The sequence below is a fragment of the Rhinopithecus bieti genome, unplaced genomic scaffold, assembly GCF_001698545.2.
Source record: "Rhinopithecus bieti isolate Rb0 unplaced genomic scaffold, ASM169854v2 scaffold_74548, whole genome shotgun sequence".
In the NCBI taxonomy this organism is placed as follows: Eukaryota; Metazoa; Chordata; class Mammalia; order Primates; family Cercopithecidae; genus Rhinopithecus; species Rhinopithecus bieti.
This window is the reverse complement of record NW_016828873.1, coordinates 364,768-384,094: the sequence shown is the minus strand read 5'-3', so window position 1 is coordinate 384,094 and position 19,327 is coordinate 364,768. Positions and strand designations below refer to the sequence as shown.

Genomic DNA, 19,327 nt, shown 5'->3' with positions numbered 1-19,327 from the left:
GTCTCGATCTCCTGACCTCGTGATCCGCCCGTCTCGGCCTCCCAAAGTGCTGGGATTACAGGCTTGAGCCACTGCGCCCGGCCATAATTACAGTTTTTATAACCACTTCAGCAAGAAGCATTCAGTCTAGCCCTTCTCATCAAAACATTTTTATTTTTATTAAAGTAGTACACTTTTAAAAAACAAGGCTTTGGCTGGGTATAGTGAGCTCATATTTGTAATCCCAGCACTTTGGGAGGCCGAGGCAAGAAGATCATTTGAGCCCAGGAATTCTAGATCAACCTGCCAGTCTAGACATAGGGAGACCCTGTCTCTACAAATAACGTAAAAAAATTAGCGTGTGGTGGCACGCGCCTGTAGTCACAGCTACTTGAGAAGCTGAAGCTTGGGAATCCCTTGAGTCCAGGAGTTCGGGGCTACAGTGACCTCTGATTGCACCGCTTGGGCAACAGAGTAAGACCCTGTCTATTAAAAAAAAAAAAAAAAAGGGGCTTAAAATGAAAATCAGCACCTCCCTTCATCTCCACCCCATTCCTACTCCTCAGAACTAATCACTTTCAGTTCTTTTAGCTGTTTCTGATTTTGATCTTCGTATTTCCAAGTAATATGCTCGTTATGCTGTTTCTTCATTTCTCGATTTTAAATATCATATACTGATTTCCTCCTGTTAAAGATGGAGAATGAGTGTGAGAGAATGGGTGTAAATCTTCCCATGTTTATGTCCGTCGTCCCCCTTCTAGTGTAGTTACATTAATTTATTAATCTGAAATTAATACCATGAAAAATATATTTCCCAGTAGAAGTATACATTTCTCAGTATGCTTCTACCCATCGGCTAATCTATCAGCTTTATTTTCTTGGAGCCATTCTTCCTGGAGGCTTTTTTACTCTCAAATCCTGACTGGATGTTTTTTTAAGGTCAGCTGTGAGTCTGGAAATTCCTTTTACTGCTGTCATTCTGGGAATTCCTTGGCCTCTTTTCCTTGTTGTAAGTCTTCCTTTTACTTGGTTTACTCTCATTTTGGTGAAACATTTCTTCTGCTAGTTTCATGAGAAAGATGGTTAATGGGATATACATTTTTTAGGACCTTTTACTTGTGTACAAATGTTCTACTCTTATACTTTATTAGTAGTTTGGTGGGGTTTAAAAGTCTAGATTGTAAATCATTTTACTTCAGTATTTTGAAAGCTTTACTCTGTTGTCTTGTTGGTGAGAAGAACGATGCTATATTCTTTTTTGTGACTTTTTTTTTCTTGAAGATTTAGGATGTTATCTTTATTCCCAGGGCTTTGAAATTTCACGGTGATATGCATTGGTATGTGTTTATTTTCGTTCACTGTTTTTATGGCTCTCAATAACCTTTCTAATCTGATAACTCATTTCTTTCGATTCTTCTAATTTTTCCTGTATTCTTTGATAATTTTGTGTACTCATTTTTTTCTCTTCGTTTGGACTCTTTATTAGTTAGATGTTAGACATGTTAGGCTGGTCCTCTAGTTTACTTACTTATAGCTTTCTTAGTTTAGCATCCCTTACTATGCTGAGAGTAAATCTCCAGTTTTCTGCTGGGGTTGGAGAGGGATAGTTGCCTGGAAGAGGTCTAAGTGCTTTTATGCAGGTTTTCACAATTCTGTTCTCTGCTGCATTGCCACCCCTACATTTAGAGTTACTGCTGCTTAAATACTTCTTAAGACTTTCCTTTTTTTTTTTCCTTGTTTTAGAAAAGGGAGGAAGGAGGTCCTCTTAAGCCTTTCCAGATTCTATGTTGCAGAAGCTGCTCTGGCTTTCTTCTGTTGCAAGGCACTTAGTTTTAAACTTGTAATTTTTGTTTGTCTGTTTTTGTTGTTTTGGCTTGTTAGTTATCACTAGTTTCAAAATATTGTTTACATTTGTTTGTATTTGGTTCCTTTCTTGGTCTATTTGGCCTCTTGAGAGGATGCCTTTCTGTTTCTTTCCTGTCCTTTTAGTGGATTTTTTTGGAGGGAGCTTTTAAGTAGAAGACTGTTCCCCAGGTATATTAAAACTGTCTGTTCCCAGCCGTTTTGGTCTTGAGCGATACTACTTTTTGGTCAAGTTTTGATAAAGGGCTTGTCTTGATTGTGTTCAGTTCAAGTGCATGCTGTGTGTCTTTTTATAGAGCATGGTTCATAGTGATATTTCTGGGGACAGTGTTGTGATGCACTACATGGCAAATGTTTGGAGTCAGTGGTTGATATTTTTTATTTTTATTTATTTTTGAGACAGAGTCTTGCTGTGTTGCCCAGGCTGGAGTGCAGTGGCGTGATCCCAGCTCACTGCAACCCCCGCCTCCTAGGTTCAGGTGATTCTCCTGCCTCAGCCTCCCAAGTACCTGGGATTACAGGTGCCTGCCACCATGCCTAGCTAATTTTTATATTTTTAGTAGAGATGGCGTTTCCCCATGTTGACCAGGCTGGTTTCGAACCCCCGACCTCAGGTAATCCACTTGCCTTGGCCTCCGAAAGTACTGGGATTACAGGCATGAGCCACTGTGCCCTGCCTGGTTTGTATTTTTTAATTACTTATGATAATCTTTGCATCTGCCAGCCAAAGAAAAACAGGTATTAGGTTTTGTGAGTTTTTTGGTTAGATTGTTAGAGTATTGTATGCATGGAGCCAAAGTAATGGTTTTATTTTCTTTGTGAGGTAGTTCATTCCTTTGTCATGGCCGTATCCTGGCTGCTACTAATCACCAGAACTAGGTGGGATATCATGACTGGATCCACGCAGGTATATCATGACTAAGGGAAATTCAGCTTGAAACGGTTTGAATACAAAGCAGTTTATGATGTCACAGTTATTATTGTATGGGATAGTAAAGATAAGAGGGCTCCTGTTGCCTCCCTGAGTTCCTTTACTTCTCCTCCCTGCTGGTTCACTTTGCTTTAGCCACACGTCATTCCTTATTCTCCTCAAATGCTCCAGGCATGCTTCTGACTCGGAGCCTTTGCTTTGTCTGTTCCCTTTATATCTGCTAGTTAACTACTTCACTCCCTTCAAGTCTTTGCTTAGATTTCACCTTTATAATAGGCTTTTTGCGATCGTTTAATACTTCAGATTATCCTTACTGTGTTACCTGGAGGCCCCTTGACTGCTTTCTAAATTTCTTCTACAGTATTTATCACTTCACAATTTTTATATTATGTTCATTGTTTTTTGTCTGTCTTCCTCCACTAGAATGTAAGCTGCATGAGGACAAAGATCTTTGTTTTATTCATAAATGTATCCCAGGTACCTAGAATAGTAGCGGGCAGTATAGAAGCACTGGAAAGATACCTGTTGAATGAAAGGCACTCTAATCCATCCAGTTGCTTCTGGACAGCCCTCTATTTAAACCACTTTCATTGTGTCTTTCTCTGTGCTACCAACTTCGAAAAATAATTTTTTTCTTTGTATAATTTTCCCCTGGTTGATTCTTTTAACAGAGAGGGCTTCTTTGCGGGTGATAAGAGGAGCTGAGGAACTAGAGATGTGTTCAACTCTTGTGCATATGAATTTGTGCCAAGCTTTCAGATAATTCACTAGAGAAAATTTGTACTTTGGCCATAGGTTCATCTTTGTTTATAATAACATCATAAAGCACAAGAGTTGAAAACATTTCCTTCACTTGTTTTTAGTATGTGTACCCTCTCCCTCCATTTGTCCACACTCATAGACATTTATAATATAGCAACACTGGTATAGTATTTTATCCTGGTGCTTTTCATATTTTATTTCATTTGTCCTCACAGTAATCTCATAACGAGGTGTAGGCACTGTTGTTACTATTTTGATGATGGTGAGGAAATTGAATTGCAAATTATGTAACTTTGCCAAGGTCATATAACTGTGTTTGTTGTTTGTTTGTTTGTTTGTTTTTTTCTTGAGACAGAGTCTGGCTCTTGCCCAGGCTGGAGTTCAGTGGTGCAATCTGGCTGACTGCAACCTCCTCCTCCCTGGTTCAAGTGATTCTCCTTCCTCAGCCTCCGTAGTAGCTGGGATTATAGGTGTGCGCCACCATGCTTGGCTAATTTTTGGTATTTTTAGTTGAGACGGAATTTCACCATGTTGGCCAGGCTGATCTCAAACTGCTGACCTCAGGTGATCTGCCTGCCTCGGCCTCCCAAAGTGCTGGGATTACAGACGTGAGCCACCAGGCCTGGCCAAGGTCATATAACTATTAAGTGACAGAGCTGGAATTTGAATACTGGCAGTCTGGCTCCAGAGTCGTCTTTTCGTCTTTTTTTTTTTTTTTTAATTATATATATAGCATCAGCAGTGAAAAATACAGAGTTCAGTGGCATTAAGTACATTTACAGTGTTGTACAGTTATCACCACTGTATAGTTCCAGGACCTCCTCCCTTCCACCACTCCTGGCAACTTCTATTAAGCTTTCTGTCTCTATGAATTTGCTTACTCTATGTAGCTTATATAAATGGAATTTTACAGTAGTCATCGTTTTGTGTCTGGCTTATTTTACTTATATTTTCAAAATTCATTCATGTTTGGGATGTATCAGAATTTTCTTTTTAAGGCAGAATAATATTCCATTGTATGTTTATTGTCCTACATTTCATTTATTCATTTATCTTGATAAACTTGGGTTGGTTCCGTTTTGACTCTCAAGAATGTTGCTGCTGTGAACACAGGTGTGCAGGAATCTGTTTGAGTCCCTCCTTTCAGTTCTTTGAGTATATACCTAGAAGTGAAATGGCAGGATCATATGGTAATTTTATGTGTAACTTTTAACTTTTTTTTTTTTTTTTTTTTGAGACAGGGTCACTTGAGACAGGGTCACCCAGGTCAGAGTGCCAGGTGTGATCATGGCTCACTGCAGCCTCGATCTCGATCTCCTGGGCTCAACTGATCCTCATGCCTTGGCCTTCCAGATAGCTGGGAACTACAGGTACACCACCTGCCCAGTTAATTTTCTTTTTTTTTCCTGAGATGGAGTCTCCCTCTACTGCCCAAGCTGGAGTGCAGTGGCACAATCTCAGCTCACTGCAACCTTTGCCTCCTGGGTTCAAGTGATTCTTGGGCCTCAGCCTCCTGAGTAGCGGGGATTATAGGCGTGTACCACTACGCCTGGCTAATTTTTTGTATATTTTTTTAGAAGAGACAGGGTTTCACTATGTTGCCCAGGGTGCTCTTGAACTCCTGAACTCAGGCTGTTTGCCCAGCTCTGCCTCCCAAAGTCCTGGGATTACAGGCATGAGCCACCCTGCCCGACTTATTTTTAAATTTTTTTGTAGAGATGGGGGCCTCACTATATTGCCCAGCATGGTTTGGAACTCCTGGGCTCAAGCGACCCTCCTGCCTTGGCCTCCCAAAGTGTTAGAATTACAGATGTGAGCCACTGTGCCTGGCTTTATTTTTTTTTTATGTAGTAAGATACAGTAGTATATACTAAATCAAATAGGAGAAACTGAGTTCAAACACTGTGTCACAGTCCCCTTTATTCTCAGTGAAATTGAAAACTGCCTCTGCAATTGTGTCACTTAATGATAGGGATATATTCTGAAAAACATGGGGATTTCATTATTGTGCAAACATCCCAGAATGTACTTATACAAACCCAGATGGTGTGGCCTACTGCACACCTAGGCTTTGTGGTGTAGCCTGTTGCTTCTAGACTACAAAAGTGTCCAGCGTGTTACTGTACTGAACACTGTAGGCAGTGTAACACAATGGTAAGTATTTGTGTGTGTATCTAAACACAAAGGTTCAGTAAGAATATGGTATTATGATCTTATGGGATGCGGTCTGTCTTTGACCAAAATGTTACGCAGTGCATGACTGTGTTTTAGAGCCTAAGAGATGTATAATAACAGCTCCTGGACGTTGAGGAGCTTTGAACTACGTGTTCTGTGGAGTGTCTGGCTTGATGTGACCGCTCAGCCAAGTTAGCCAATTTATCTCGTTTTCTACCTCAATATACTCTGTACCCCATATCAGTACATCTACTGCAAGGTAATCTATCCTCAGTGTTCCTTTATAATCTTCCATGTAAAACTCTTGTCCTTTTGAAAAATTGTAGCCTGTGCTTCAAAACTGTCCTCTGTATTCATGATTTGATTGACGTTTTTGTTAAGTTCTGTAAGTTACTTGGTTATTTCTAATTTCAGGATTTATTTTGTATTGTATAGCATATTTATTTTCATGTCAATTTTTTATCTGTTTTTATTCTTATTTCATATTGTGAGTTCCTTAAGTAGATAGTCTGTCTATACATGTGTTTAGTTTTCTCACGGTACATACTGTACAGAGTATTAATTCATTAAATATTTTTGAATGCTTGGTTTGAAGGTAGGCATAATGTTAATTACATTTTAAACCTCTGAAAAGCATTGTTTCTATTTCTTACTCCAAATGTTGACAGGTGTCAGTTTGGTTAGATATTCATTGAAAGGAAATTTGAAATTTAAGCCCTGAATAATTTTTCTGTTTAGTAGACAAGACTTAAGAGTCAGGATGCTTGAATCTATATTTTTTTCTCTAAGCAACTTTTACTTTCTTTTCAGATTGTTGCCAGCAAAGGAGGTTTTGAAGTGGTCACCAAAGAGAAGAAATGGTCTAAAGTGGGTAGTCGCTTGGGATATCTGCCAGGAAAAGGAACTGGGTCTCTTTTGAAGTCACATTATGAGAGAATTCTCTACCCATATGAGCTTTTCCAGTCTGGTGTGAGCCTTATGGTGAGATGCATGATTCTGTTTAGAAGAAGTTGATAAATCCAGTTTGCCCAAGTATAAACTTTAGACTTCGTTTAACCCAAGTTAGCAGGCACCAAAATTTGGGGAAGCAAAGTGTGTATCATAGTGCAAAATCTTAGCTATTTTGATGGTTTACAAGATAAAGAATAATGGAAATGAAGAATGTTTTCTTATTTATTTAAAATAAACCTTTATGACTGAAATCTTTTGAAAACTGTTTCATGAATTTTTTAAAACAGCTTTATTACGTATAATTTATATACCATAGAATTCACCCTTTGTGGGTGCACAGTCGGTAAGCTTTAATAAATTTCTACATTTATGCAGCAATGACTGGGATCCAGTTTCAGAGCACTTCCACTAGCCCCCAAAATTCTCTTGTGCGTTTGTAGTTGGTTCCTGTTCCACCCCCACACACAGGCAATTCCTGACCTGCTTTCTGGCTCTATAGTTTGCCTTTTCTAGAACTGTCACCTAGGTGTAATCATACAATATGATTTTGTGTCTAGCTTTTTTCACTTAGCCTAATGTTTTCAAAGTTCAGCCATGTTGGCTGAATGCGGTGGCTAATGCCTGTAATCCTAGCACTGTGGGAGGCTGAGGTGGGTGGATCGTTTGAGGCCAGGAGTTTGGGACCAGCCTGGGCATCATGGCAAAACCCCATCTCTACTGAAAATACAAAAAATTAACCAGATGTGGTGGTGTGCGCCTGTGGTCCCAGCTACTCCAGAGGCTGAGGTAGGAGGATTGCTTCAGGCTGGGAAATGGAGGTTGCAGTAAGCTGAGATAGTGCCACTGCACTCCAGCCTGGGTGACAGAGTGAGACCCTGTCTCAAAAAAAAAAAGTTCAGCCATGTTATAGCATGTGTCCGTACTAAATTTTTATGGCTGAATAATACTCCATTGTATGGATATACCACATTTTGTTTATCCATTTACCAGTTGATGGACATTTAGATTGTTTCCAGTTTATGACTACTATGAATATTCATATACAAGTCTTTAAGTTGACATATGTTTTCATTTTTCTTGGGTAGATACTTGGGAGTGGAATTGCTGGGTTTTATGGTAAGTGTATGTGTAAATTTTTTTTTTTTTTTTTTGAGATGGAATCTCACTCTGTCACCCAGGCTAGAGTGCAGTGGCATGAACTCGGCTCACTGCAACCTCCGCCTCCTGGGTTCAAGCGATTCTCCTACCTCAGCCTCCTGAGCAGAGTAGCTGGGACTACAGGTGCACGCCACCACCCCCAGCTAATTTTTGTATTTTTAGTAAAGACAGGGTTTCACCGTGTTGGCCAGGCTGGTCTCTAACTCCTGACTGCGAGTGAACCGCCTGTCTTGGCCTCCCAAAATGCCAAGATTATAGGTGTGAGCCACCACACCCGGCCGGTGTAAATTTTTTAGAACTGCCAAGTTGTTTTCCAAAGTGGCTGAATCTTTTTACTTCCCACCAGTAATGTCGAGGCTTCTAGTTTTTCCATATCCTGGCCACACTTGGTATTGTCAGTTTTTAAAATTATAGCCATTCTAGTTAGTTGTATAGTGATGTCTTACTGTGGTTTTAATTTGCATTTCTCTAATGACTAGTGATGTGCCTGTTTTCATATTCATATTAGCTGTTTGTATATCTTGGTGAAGTGTCTGTTCAGATCTTTTTAAAATTGGGTTGTCTTATACTTGTGAGTTTGTTATACAGTTTGTGTACTAGTCCTTTACCAGGTAAATGATTTATAGATGTTTTCTCCTACTGTTATCTTTTCATTTTGTAATGGTGACTTTTGAAGAACCATTTATTTATTTATTTTTTCCTTCTATGGATTGTACTTTTGGTGTCATATTTAAGGAATCTTTTCCAAGGTCACAGAGATTTTCTTCTTTGCTTTAATCTAGAAATTTTACAGTTTTGGCTTTTATATTTTGGTCAGTGATGCATTTTGAGGCTTTTTTTGTGTGTATAGTATGAGGTGAAGATGTAAGTTTATTTTTTGGTGGGGAAGGGGATATATGAATATTGAGTAGTACCAGCACCATTTGTTTAAAAGGCTATCCTTTTCCCACTGATTTAACTCACCATCTTTGTTGGAAATCAGTTGACCATAAATGTGTGGGTTTATTTCTGGACTCTGTTTTTGTTGCATTGATTTATATATCGACCCTAAAACCAGTACTACATTGTCTTGAGTACTATAGCTTTATGGTAAATGTTGATATTCAGTAGTGTTAAGTTTTTTGGTTCTTTTTCAAAATTTCTAAACAACTTACATTTCCACGTAAGTTTTAGGGTCAGCTTTCAGTTTTAACAACAACAAAAAGCCTGCCAGGATTTTGGTAGGGATAGCTGTACGTCAGTTTGGGAGATAATTGTGATCCAGTTTTATGTAGTTTTAGGGATTCATTGGCAATTTATTATTTTTCCACTGATTCTCCAGCGTGATTTCTTATCTCTTTCTGTGCTCTGATCTTTTAGGGTGTCCAGATGCCTAATTTAGATCTTAAAGAAAAAGTGGAGCCTGAGGTTCTCAGCACCGATACCCAGACTTCCCCAGAGCCAGGCACAAGAACGAACACTCTGCCGAAGAGAACACGACGTGTGAAGTCTCAGGTATCAATGTCTATGGGCTTTTTTTTTTCTTCTGTAAATAGGCAGTCTCGTGATGTTGCCCACGCTGGCCTTGAACTCTTTGGCTCAAGTGATCCTCTTGCCTCAGCCTCTTGAGCAGTGCTGCTTGGTGTGCGCTGCTGTGCCTGGCTTATGGGCCATTTTTAATGGGAGTTTTAAGTGCATAACTGCGTGGAACAGTTACCTGGTCATGGGAGGCCACTCATATACTGTCGTTCTTTAAAACTTGAGCCGTATTTTTATTTACTTTTGAGATGAATGGAGAATAAATTGTGAAATGTGGTGTAATTTGATTTAGAAAGTTCTTTGTTAATTTTAGCAGTTTTGACAGGGATGATAGAGGGTGATCCCAGATAGCGTAGTACCAATTTTATAGACATGCGGATGAATTCTAATACATTTTATTTTTATGTTAGCAGAAGTGAGATGAATAGGAAAGTGTGGTTTTATTTTTCACCCACCATTCCTTTAAGAACCAGAGTGTAAATTTCTTAGTGTCTGAGCCATTCCAGTTTAACTACTGTAGTGTTCATGTAACCTAAAATAATTTCAAAGCCTAATACATCAGATGAAAAATGCCCTAATTTATTTTTTGTCTGATTCCCTCCTTCCCCTATTTTTCTTTTCTTTCTTTTCTTTTTTCTTTTTTTCCCAAGCTTTACTTCTCTTTCAAACCCCTGTTTCCTTTTCTCTGTGGTCTTTTAAGGTTTTCAGTAAAGACAAGTTTGGAGACTGAGAAAGTGAGGTGCCCTTAGAACTCCTAAGATTTAATCCATGTACGTTAACATATAGATGGAGCAGGACAAAAAGCAACATCACTGAAACCTAATCGTTGATTTTAACTTTTTTTTTTTTTTTTTTTTTGAGACGGAGTCTCACTCTGTCACGCCAGGCTGGAGTGCAGTGGCGCGATCTCGGCTCACTACAAGCTTCTGCCTCCCGGGCCCACGCCATTCTCCTGCCTCAGCCTCCCGAGTAGCTGGGACTACAGGCGCCTGCCACCTCACCCAGCTAATTTTTTGTGTGAGACAGGGTTTCACCGTGTTAGCCAGGATGGTCTTGATCTCCTGACCTTGTGATCCACCCATCTCGGCCTCCCAAAATGCTGGGATTATAGGCGTGAGCCACCGTGCCCAGCGATTTTAACATTTAAGGAAACAATGTAGTATAGAGGTGGGAATGATTAGCATCAAAAGTGGGTATCAGAGAAGCAGGATAAAACTGCTGTTAACAAGAGACACTGAATCTGGGGTTGTGTAGAGAAGAGGACTGGAGAGGCAGACTATTAATACTTCTTGCTTTTCTACAGATCAGGGACTGTCTCTCCGTTATGCCATTTCTGCCTTTCTTTTTCTGAATTTATGTTTGCTGAATACCCAGCTTTTTAGGTACTCTTTGAAAATAGAAAGGTAGGTGTCCTGGATAGGACTGTGACTTTCATGGAAATTCATTGGAAAGTGATAACCCCATTACAAGTTAGTAAACTCTGGTTTCGTCATTACGTCTTTTTTGTTAGTGCGATTGGTGTCAGCATCTCTGATCATCTTTGGGTATACAGTGATTTGGGTAAACACTGATTGCTAGTCCCTTTGACATGGTGATTCTGCTTTGAAGAGTTGCTCCGGTTCCTCCTGTCCATCTAACCAATCACCAGCTTGTGATGAAATTTTTTTTGATATTCACCTTGAAGCCATGAAGAGTGTCTTGCCTATTTCTAATGTTTTTCTTTATTATAAAAATGGGGACTACAGGCCGAGTGTGGTGGCTCACACCTGTAATCCCAGCACTTTGGGAGGCTGAGGCAGGCAGATCATGAGGTCAGGAGATTGAGACCATCCTGGCTAACACAGTGAAACCCTGTCTTTACTAAAAATACAAAAAATTAGCTGGGTGTGGTGGCAGGCACCTGTAGTCCCAGCTACTCGGGAGGCTGAGGGAGGAGAATGACATGAACCCGGGAGGCGGAGCTTACAGTGAGCCAAGATCGTGCCACTGCACTCCAATCTGGGCGACAGAGCGAGACTCCATCTCAAAAAAAAAAAAAAAAAATGGGGACTACATGGAATGTGATCATTGTCAGTGTATTCAGATTCGTTGATATGCTGTTTCAGGATTTGAAATTAAGAATTTTTTCAACTCATAATTTGTACTTAATTGTTCTGTTGAATGTCTGCCGTTCATTCCTAGTTTTCTATTTCAGAAAGAATATAAGGGCTTTCTGGTGGAACCATACACAAAGCTGCTGGTCTTCATACTTAGTCTTTGTCTATCTCTGTGGGCAGAGTGTACCTTTCTCTCCAAGGATAATCCCTCCACTTCCATCCCTTCTGGCATCTTCAGTGATTTCAACATACTGAGAAATCTTTCTCTCCCACTTCCTCTGTCTGCTGAATTCCACTCCTCCCATTATGTGTTTAAGTCTCTATCATCTTAAACATAAAAGCCCTCTTCTTACATAATGCCTTGTCCTTGCCTCTTTTCACAGAGAAGTTTCTTGAAAAATAGTCTTTATTGTCTCAGTTTCCTCAACATCTGTTTAGTTTTTATACTCTATAATCTAACTTTGAGCTAAGTAATTTTATTGAAACTGCACTGTCCAAGTTACCACTGAGTTTTTAATTGTCAAATTCTGAGATTCTCATTTTTATTTCGTATCTTAATTGGTCTCTGGTCACGTATACATTTAATGTGGTTGTTGACTCCTGTCCTTGAAATTAGATTAACTTGATTTTTCTTTCGTTTGTGATAGCTCTCTCTTCTGGTTTTCCTCCTTATATTCTGACCACTCCTTAGTCATCTTCGTCATCTCTTCTGTCTTCCCCTTATTTTGTATCTTTGGTCCTTTTCCATCTTCACTCTCCTTAGCTGTCTCATCTGCATGGGATTTCAAATACTACCTGTAATGCTCAGAACTCTCAAATCTTGTATTTTTTTTTTTAGACGAGAGTCTTGCTTTATCACCCAGGCTGGAGTGTAGTGGCACGATCTTGGCTCACTGCGACCTCTGCCTCCCGAGTTCAAACAATTCTCCTTCCTCAGCCTCCTCAGTAGCTGGGATTACAGGCACATGCCACTACACCTGGCTCAATTTTTATGTTTTTAGTAGAGATAGGGTTTCACCATTTTGGCCAGGCTGGTCTCGAACTGGCCTCAAGTGATCTGCCTGCCTCAGCCTCCCGAAGTGTTGGGATTATAGGCGTGAACCATCGCACCCAGCCCAAATCTGTGTTAACATCCATCCTTTTCTTTTCACCGGGGTGTGTGTGTACGTATACGTGTGCACTTATTATTGGCTATAGCACAGGTATGCCAAATTCAATACATCTGAAAGATAATGTATTATCATCTCTTCCTTCTCTCCTTGTTTCCTCCCTCCCTCCCTTCATCCCTTCCTCCCTTCCTCCTTCCTTCCCACTTCCCCTGGCCTTTTTTTTGAGACAGCGTGTGACTCTGTCACCCAGGCTGGCGTGCAGTGGTGCAGTCTTGGGTAATCACAACCTCTGCCTCCTAGGCTAAAGCCATCCTCCCACCTCAGCCTCCCAGGTAGCTAGGACCATAAGTACATACCACCACTCAGCTAATTTTTGTGTGTTTGTAGAGACAGGGTTTTGCCATGTTGCCAAGGTTGTTCTCAAATTCCTGGGCTCAAGTGATCTGCCTGCTTTGGGCTCCCAAAGTGCTGGGATTACAGGCATGAACCACGGTGCCCAACCATTAAAGCCTTTGAATGAATCAAATGAATTAAATTCCTTGATTTCTTTATTTCCCTATACTCCGTGTCCAGTCTTTAAGCAAGTGCTGGCTGCTGTTATGTCTGAAATTTCTACTAGGGATCGTAGTTCATTTATGTGTTTGAAATGGTATTTAGAAACCATGATCTGAGCACACGGTCTGCTTGTTCCCACTGGGATGTCATTGCTTCTAGGCTCTTTTAAATGGTCAGGGCTAGAAAATAAATTTTTAAAAAGTTATAACTTGATATTTTGCATTCATCCTCTAATCCAGCTCTAATCCAGCACCACAGTTCTTTTGGTTTATCTTCTAGTTTTTTCCTGGTGTTTTGAGTTGGGAATTTAATTTTATTCTTTTGTTTTTATTGAAATGTTTAAGACTATAAAATTTCCTGTGATCACTACTTTAATTTGTTTTAGAGATCTAATATGTAGTCTTTTGATTGTTATTTTAAAATTTATTATTATTTTTTGAGATGGAGTCTTGCTCTGTCACCCAGGCTGGAGTACAGTGGCGCGATCTCAGCTCACTGCAGCCTCCACCTCCTGGGTTCAAGCAGTTCCCTGCCTCAGCCTCACGAGTAGCTGGAATTACAGGCGCCTGCCACCACGTGCAGGTAATTTTTGTAATTTTAGTAGAGACCAGGTTTCACCGTATTGTCCAGGCTGGTCTTGAATTCCAGACCTCGTGATCCACCAGCCTTGGCCTCCAAAGTGCTGGGATATACAGATGTGAGCCGTCGTGCCTGGCCTGTTATTTTTTAAGTAGAGAATTAAAATGTTCAGGTGGAAGGTCCTTTTTAATTTTGTTATTTTGAGTTTTAGATCAAAGAATGTTGTTTTATTCTACTTTTTAGAACTTTATTGCTTTTCTGAAAAGGTTGTTGTAAGGACTAATTGATTAAAGTACTTAGATATGGCACATACTATTTACTGAACTTACATCAGCTTTATTGTTACGTACTCTGCTTTAATAATGGTAAAGAATGTGTGGTGTTTATTTCTCGTTCAACTAACAGTAGAAGTTGGTTAGTATAACCAAATCAGTCTACAAAAGTTTAAAGATAAATATTGAAATGGCATTTAGGTTTTGTACTTAATATGATCTTTTGTTAGTCTAGATTGCATACATCATTTGTTATGTAACCACAGACTTATAAAGTAGTCTATATTTTATCCTGGTTTATTTTATGCTTTTCTTTATTTATTATACACTTAAAATAAATTTTGGCTGTTAGTCTATATTCAGAGATTATGGTTAATCTTTTTTTTTCTTTTTTTTTGAGACGGAGTCTCGCTCTGTCGCCCAAGCTGGAGTGCAGTGGCCAGATCTCAGCTCACTGCAAGCTCCGCCTCCCGGGTTCACGCCATTCTCCTGCCTCAGCCTCCCGAGTAGCTGGGACTACAGGTGCCCGCCACCTCGCCCGGCTAGTTTTTTGTACTTTTAGTAGAGACGGGGTTTCACCGTGTTAGCCAGGATGGTCTCGATCTCCTGACTTTGTGATCCTCCCACCTCGGCCTCCCAAAGTGCTGGGATTACAGGCTTGAGCCACCATGCCCGGCCAGATTATGGTTAATCTTAATTCAAGATTGAATACCAGTATCTGTCAGGATGTTCTCACTTTCAGGTATTAGGATGCCAAGTGATAGTAGCTTAAACATTAATAATTAATTTTTCACAGAAGAATACATTTTTACATAAGGTTTCCAGAGCTAAGTAGTTCTAGGATTGGTCAAGGGCCCAGGTTCTTTCCATTTGTCTGTCTTGCTTTCTTCAGTGTGTGGGTAATAAATTTCCTCCCAGTTGTGGTATGGCTGCTGCAGAGTCTAGCACCCTGTTTTCACCAGACTGAGTCCCTTAGCAGGAAGGAAGGTAGTTGGGGCAAAAGAACTTCTTTTTTTTTGAGACGGAGTCTCACTCTGTCATCCAGGCTGGAGTGCAGTGGCTCATTCTCAGCTCACTGCAACGTGCACCTCCTGGGTTCAAGCAATTCTGCCTCAGCCTCCCGAGTAGCTGGGACTATAGGCGTGCACCACCATGCCCGGCTAATTTTTGTATTTTTAGTAGAGATGGGTTTTTACCATATTGGACGGGCTGGTTTCGAACTCCTGGCCTCGTGATCCACCCGCCTCAGCCTCCCAAAGTGCTGGGATTACAGGTGTGAGCCACTGCACCCGGCCTCCAAAAGGACTTATTCTTTAAGATGCTTTCCTTTTTTTTTTTTTTTTTGACACATAGTCTTTTTCTGTCACCCAGGCTGAAGTGTGGTAGGACAATCACGGCTCACTGCAGCCTTGAACTCCAGGGCTTCAAGTGATCCTCCTGCCTCAGTCTCCTGGGTAGCTAGGACTTCAGGTGCGTGCCACCATGCGCAGACAATTTTTAATTTTTTTTTTTTTGGTAGAGACGGGGGGTCACTGTGTCGCCCAGGCTTGGAGAAGCTTTCCCGTTGATTGATTGATTTAGGGTCTCATCTGTCGCCCAGGGTGGAGTTCAGCAGCATGATCTCACCTCACTGCCTCAGCCTCTCAAACTCAAGTGATCCTCCAACCTCAGCCTCCCAAGTAGCTGGGACTACAGATGCACACCACCATGCCTGGCTAATTTTTGTACTTTTTGTCGAAATGGGGTTTCCCTGTGTTGCCCAGGCTGGTCTGTAACTACTGAACTCAAATGATCCACCTGCCTTGGCCTCCCAATGTGTTAGTATTACAGGTGTGAACCACTGTGCCTGGCCATTTGCCTTTTATTAGAAGATGGCAATCTTTCCCAGGGGATTCCAGTACAATTTTTTAATGTCCCAATGGCTAGAACTGGATCACATTCCCACCCCTTTGTTGGTCATCACCAACAAAGAAAAATGAGGTTAGTATGATTGGCTTAGGACAGTCACAGTTCATGTTCTGAGATGCCCTCTAATCAAATACAGGTGTCCAGTAGCAAGTTAGAGGTGGGGATTTCTGTGGTGTGATAACCGGCAGTGTCTGTCTTTAGACAGCTTGACAACTGTGCTTTTATGAGTCATACACGAATTTTATTTTGTGGAAAGGAATCTGGGTGCATGGTGTTTTGGTGACTGTTTTCAACTGTGGTAATGAGGCAGCGAGTGGATTTACAGAAAGGAAATTCAATAATTTGTTCTTTCGTTTTGAAGAGGATCCTGAAACTTTTCTGGGGTAAAAAAATAAATGCATGAATCAGCGTAATTATGCCAACGTGAATTTTGCTTATTTTTTAGTCAGAATCTGGAGATGTGAATAGAAACACGGAATTGAAGAAACTTCAGATTTTTGGGGCTGGGCCCAAGGTTGTGGGCCTGGCAATGGGAACAAAAGATAAAGAAGGTAAGATTTGTTATTTGATTATGAAAAGAGATAAGGTAGAATATGGTTGTAAAAACATTCAAATGATACTTGAATTGCAGTCTGTGCTGGGAATTTCTTAAAAATTGTAAAGTTGCAATGAAGTTCCCAGGCACATCACCTTTTTTAATGCCAGATATCTTAAATTTAAGGGGTGAAGAGCAATCTTATGTTGAATTTTTATGATTTTGGAGGGGAGGATTTTCCTTCTCTGTATCTAATATATGACACAAATTTATTGCAGTTTCTAAAGGCTGGTTTATGAGAGAATGGTGGAATTAATGGTTCTTACCTAGTGAGCTAAAGCTTGTGACTCTTAGTATCAACATATGCTGGGGGAAACTTAGAATTTTAAAATTCTAACCATAATTTTGATTTTAAAAATAATTGTCCTTGATATGTCAGTTCATTTGAATAAACTGTTTTCTTTAGTAAGTCTAGTACTCTCGGCTTCATGCTTGGAAGTTTTTTGTCGGTAGAACTGCTCGTGCAAAGATCAGGTTCCACTGTTCTCTTTATGTAACATGGCAATTTTAAAACCGTTTAACAAAGGTTAGGCTGGATATGTTTTAACTATACAAGAACTTAATGAAATGCTACAGTCACAAATACTAATTACTATGTACTTAGATGTGTAGTTAAATCATACAATTCAGATAGTGGACTGAACTCTAGAAGATTAAATAATATTGTTCCATCTCTCTTAAAACATCCCATGTAATAAGACTTACTAGATACATTGTAATAATGATAATATTTCCTTTTGAAGAATTAAGTACTTTATTTTTGTTATTCTTGTAATTATAGTATTGGCTGTCAACAGTCTTAGAACTTAGTCCCTAATTTGGGAGTTCCCCCAAGTAATACCTGTGGGTTGTATGTAGTACGTACTGCATACAAATACAGCATTAATGGGTAAGCTCTCTGGATCCTACGTGACTGGATTAGAATCTTAAATCTGCCTTGCTGTATGATTTTGAGCAAGTTATTAACTTCGCTGTACCTCAGGTTCTTCATCTTCAGTGAGAGATAATAAATAGTATATCTACCTCTAGATAGATAAACAGTTGTAAGATTTTAACTAATTTAAATAATTTTAAATAGTGTCTCGTCCATAGTAAGCTCTCAACATTAGTTTTTACTATTATTGTATAACTTTTTATTTCAAGATGAGGTCACCCGAAGACGAAAAGTTACCAACAGGTCAGACGCATTTAACATGCAAATGAGACAACGGAAAGGCACTCTCTCTGTTAACTTTGTAAGTGTTTTGGGGTCTGTCAGGAGGGAAAGGATTTATTTTTATTATAGTTTTGCACTTTCTATCCTGGTATATCTTGGTATGTATTTAGTTAGCTCATTTGGTTAGAAGACTTGATGGCAAATCTATGAAGTTACAGCTTTTGTTTATGTTGTTAACCTTGCTTTGTCCTATGTACGTAGGCTGCTTCCTGTAAGTCATATACCTTATGGGTAACCAAGTGAGAGCCTGAAAATAAATCTGTGTAATCATTGAGTTCTATTATAGACAGTCTCGGTATTCATTCTCTATCAAAGAGTATTCGTATATGGGAAGAAGGACATGGTATTTTAAAAAATATATGTAAATTGATTTTCAAATACCCTAGATTTGTAGTCTTTCTTTAACAACTTGATATACTTTTATTAACTTGCTTGTAAAAACTCTGGAAGAAAATTTAGGGAGTTTTGTGAAAAGCTGTTTAAATACAATTTCTTGAAATAGACATTCAGGATTTAAGTTATGTTTACTTTTCGGTTGCATTATTTTGTTTGTTTCAGCTAAGGAGTTCCTGGTAAAAATTTAGTATTATGGAAAATAGACTTTTATTTTTATTTTTTTAACAGGTTGATCTCTATGTTTGTATGTTTTGTGGTCGGGGAAACAATGAAGATAAGTTGCTTTTGTGTGACGGATGTGATGACAGCTATCATACATTTTGTCTCATTCCTCCACTACCTGATGTGCCCAAAGGAGACTGGAGGTGTCCTAAATGTGTCGCTGAGGTACAAGTCTAACCTCTGTGGATCCTTTTTTAACTAAAAACAATAATACATGCATGTACACATACATGTAAACATATTCCCAAATATGTTTCCTTTTGTCATTCTCTCTTCCTTATGTGGTGTTTAAAATTTCCGGGACTTTTCTTTTTTTGAGATGGTGTATTGCTTTGTCACCAGGCTGGAATGCAATGGCGTGATCTCAGCTCACTGCGACCTCCACCTCCTGGGTTCAAGCGATTCTCCTGCCTCAGCCACCCAAGTAGCTGGGACTACAGGCGTGAGCCATACGCCCAGCTAATTTTTGTATTTTTAGTAGAGACCATGGTTTCACCATGTTGGCCAGGATAGTCTCAGTCTCTTGACCTCGTGATCTGCCTGCCTTGGCTTCCCAAAGTGCTGGGATTACAGGCATGAGCCACCGCGCCTAGTCAATTTCCAGGGCTTAAAATATTTATATTGAATGGAAATGTAACAATTGTGTTGTGGTAGCTTGCCTTTGAAAGGTTCTTTTTCGGACTGTTGGTTAGGTCATTCTGTTTATTGCTGCAGATAATGAGACTTTATTATATTGCTGGACAACAATAAAAATGAAGAAAAGCATAGATTGTTTTTTCTCTATTAATTAAAAGTATAACCAGACATGAAACTGTAGAACTTGGGATTTATGCATCCAATTTCATGCTATTAAATAAATTGATGATATCTTTTATTTATTTACTATTTATTTGTTTACTTTTTTGAGACAGGGTCTACAGCCTCTCACCCAGGCTACAGTGCAGTGGCACGATCTCAGCTCACTGCAACTTCTGACGTCTGGGCTCAGGTGATACTCCCAGCTCAGCCTCCCTACAGATGTACGCCACCACGCCCAGCTAAT

At 39.8% G+C, this 19,327-nt stretch overlaps 1 protein-coding gene across 1 annotated transcript in view; it reads left to right on the top strand.

The window, feature by feature from the left end:
* The window catches only part of KDM5A (lysine demethylase 5A), a 101,045-nt gene that overhangs the window by 10,218 nt on the left and 71,500 nt on the right, over positions 1-19,327 (top strand). Inside the window, 5 exon segments of the mRNA XM_017864630.1 lie at positions 6,521-6,691; positions 9,179-9,313; positions 16,302-16,407; positions 17,595-17,686; positions 18,292-18,450. Coding sequence (XP_017720119.1) covers positions 6,521-6,691; positions 9,179-9,313; positions 16,302-16,407; positions 17,595-17,686; positions 18,292-18,450 — 663 coding nt within the window.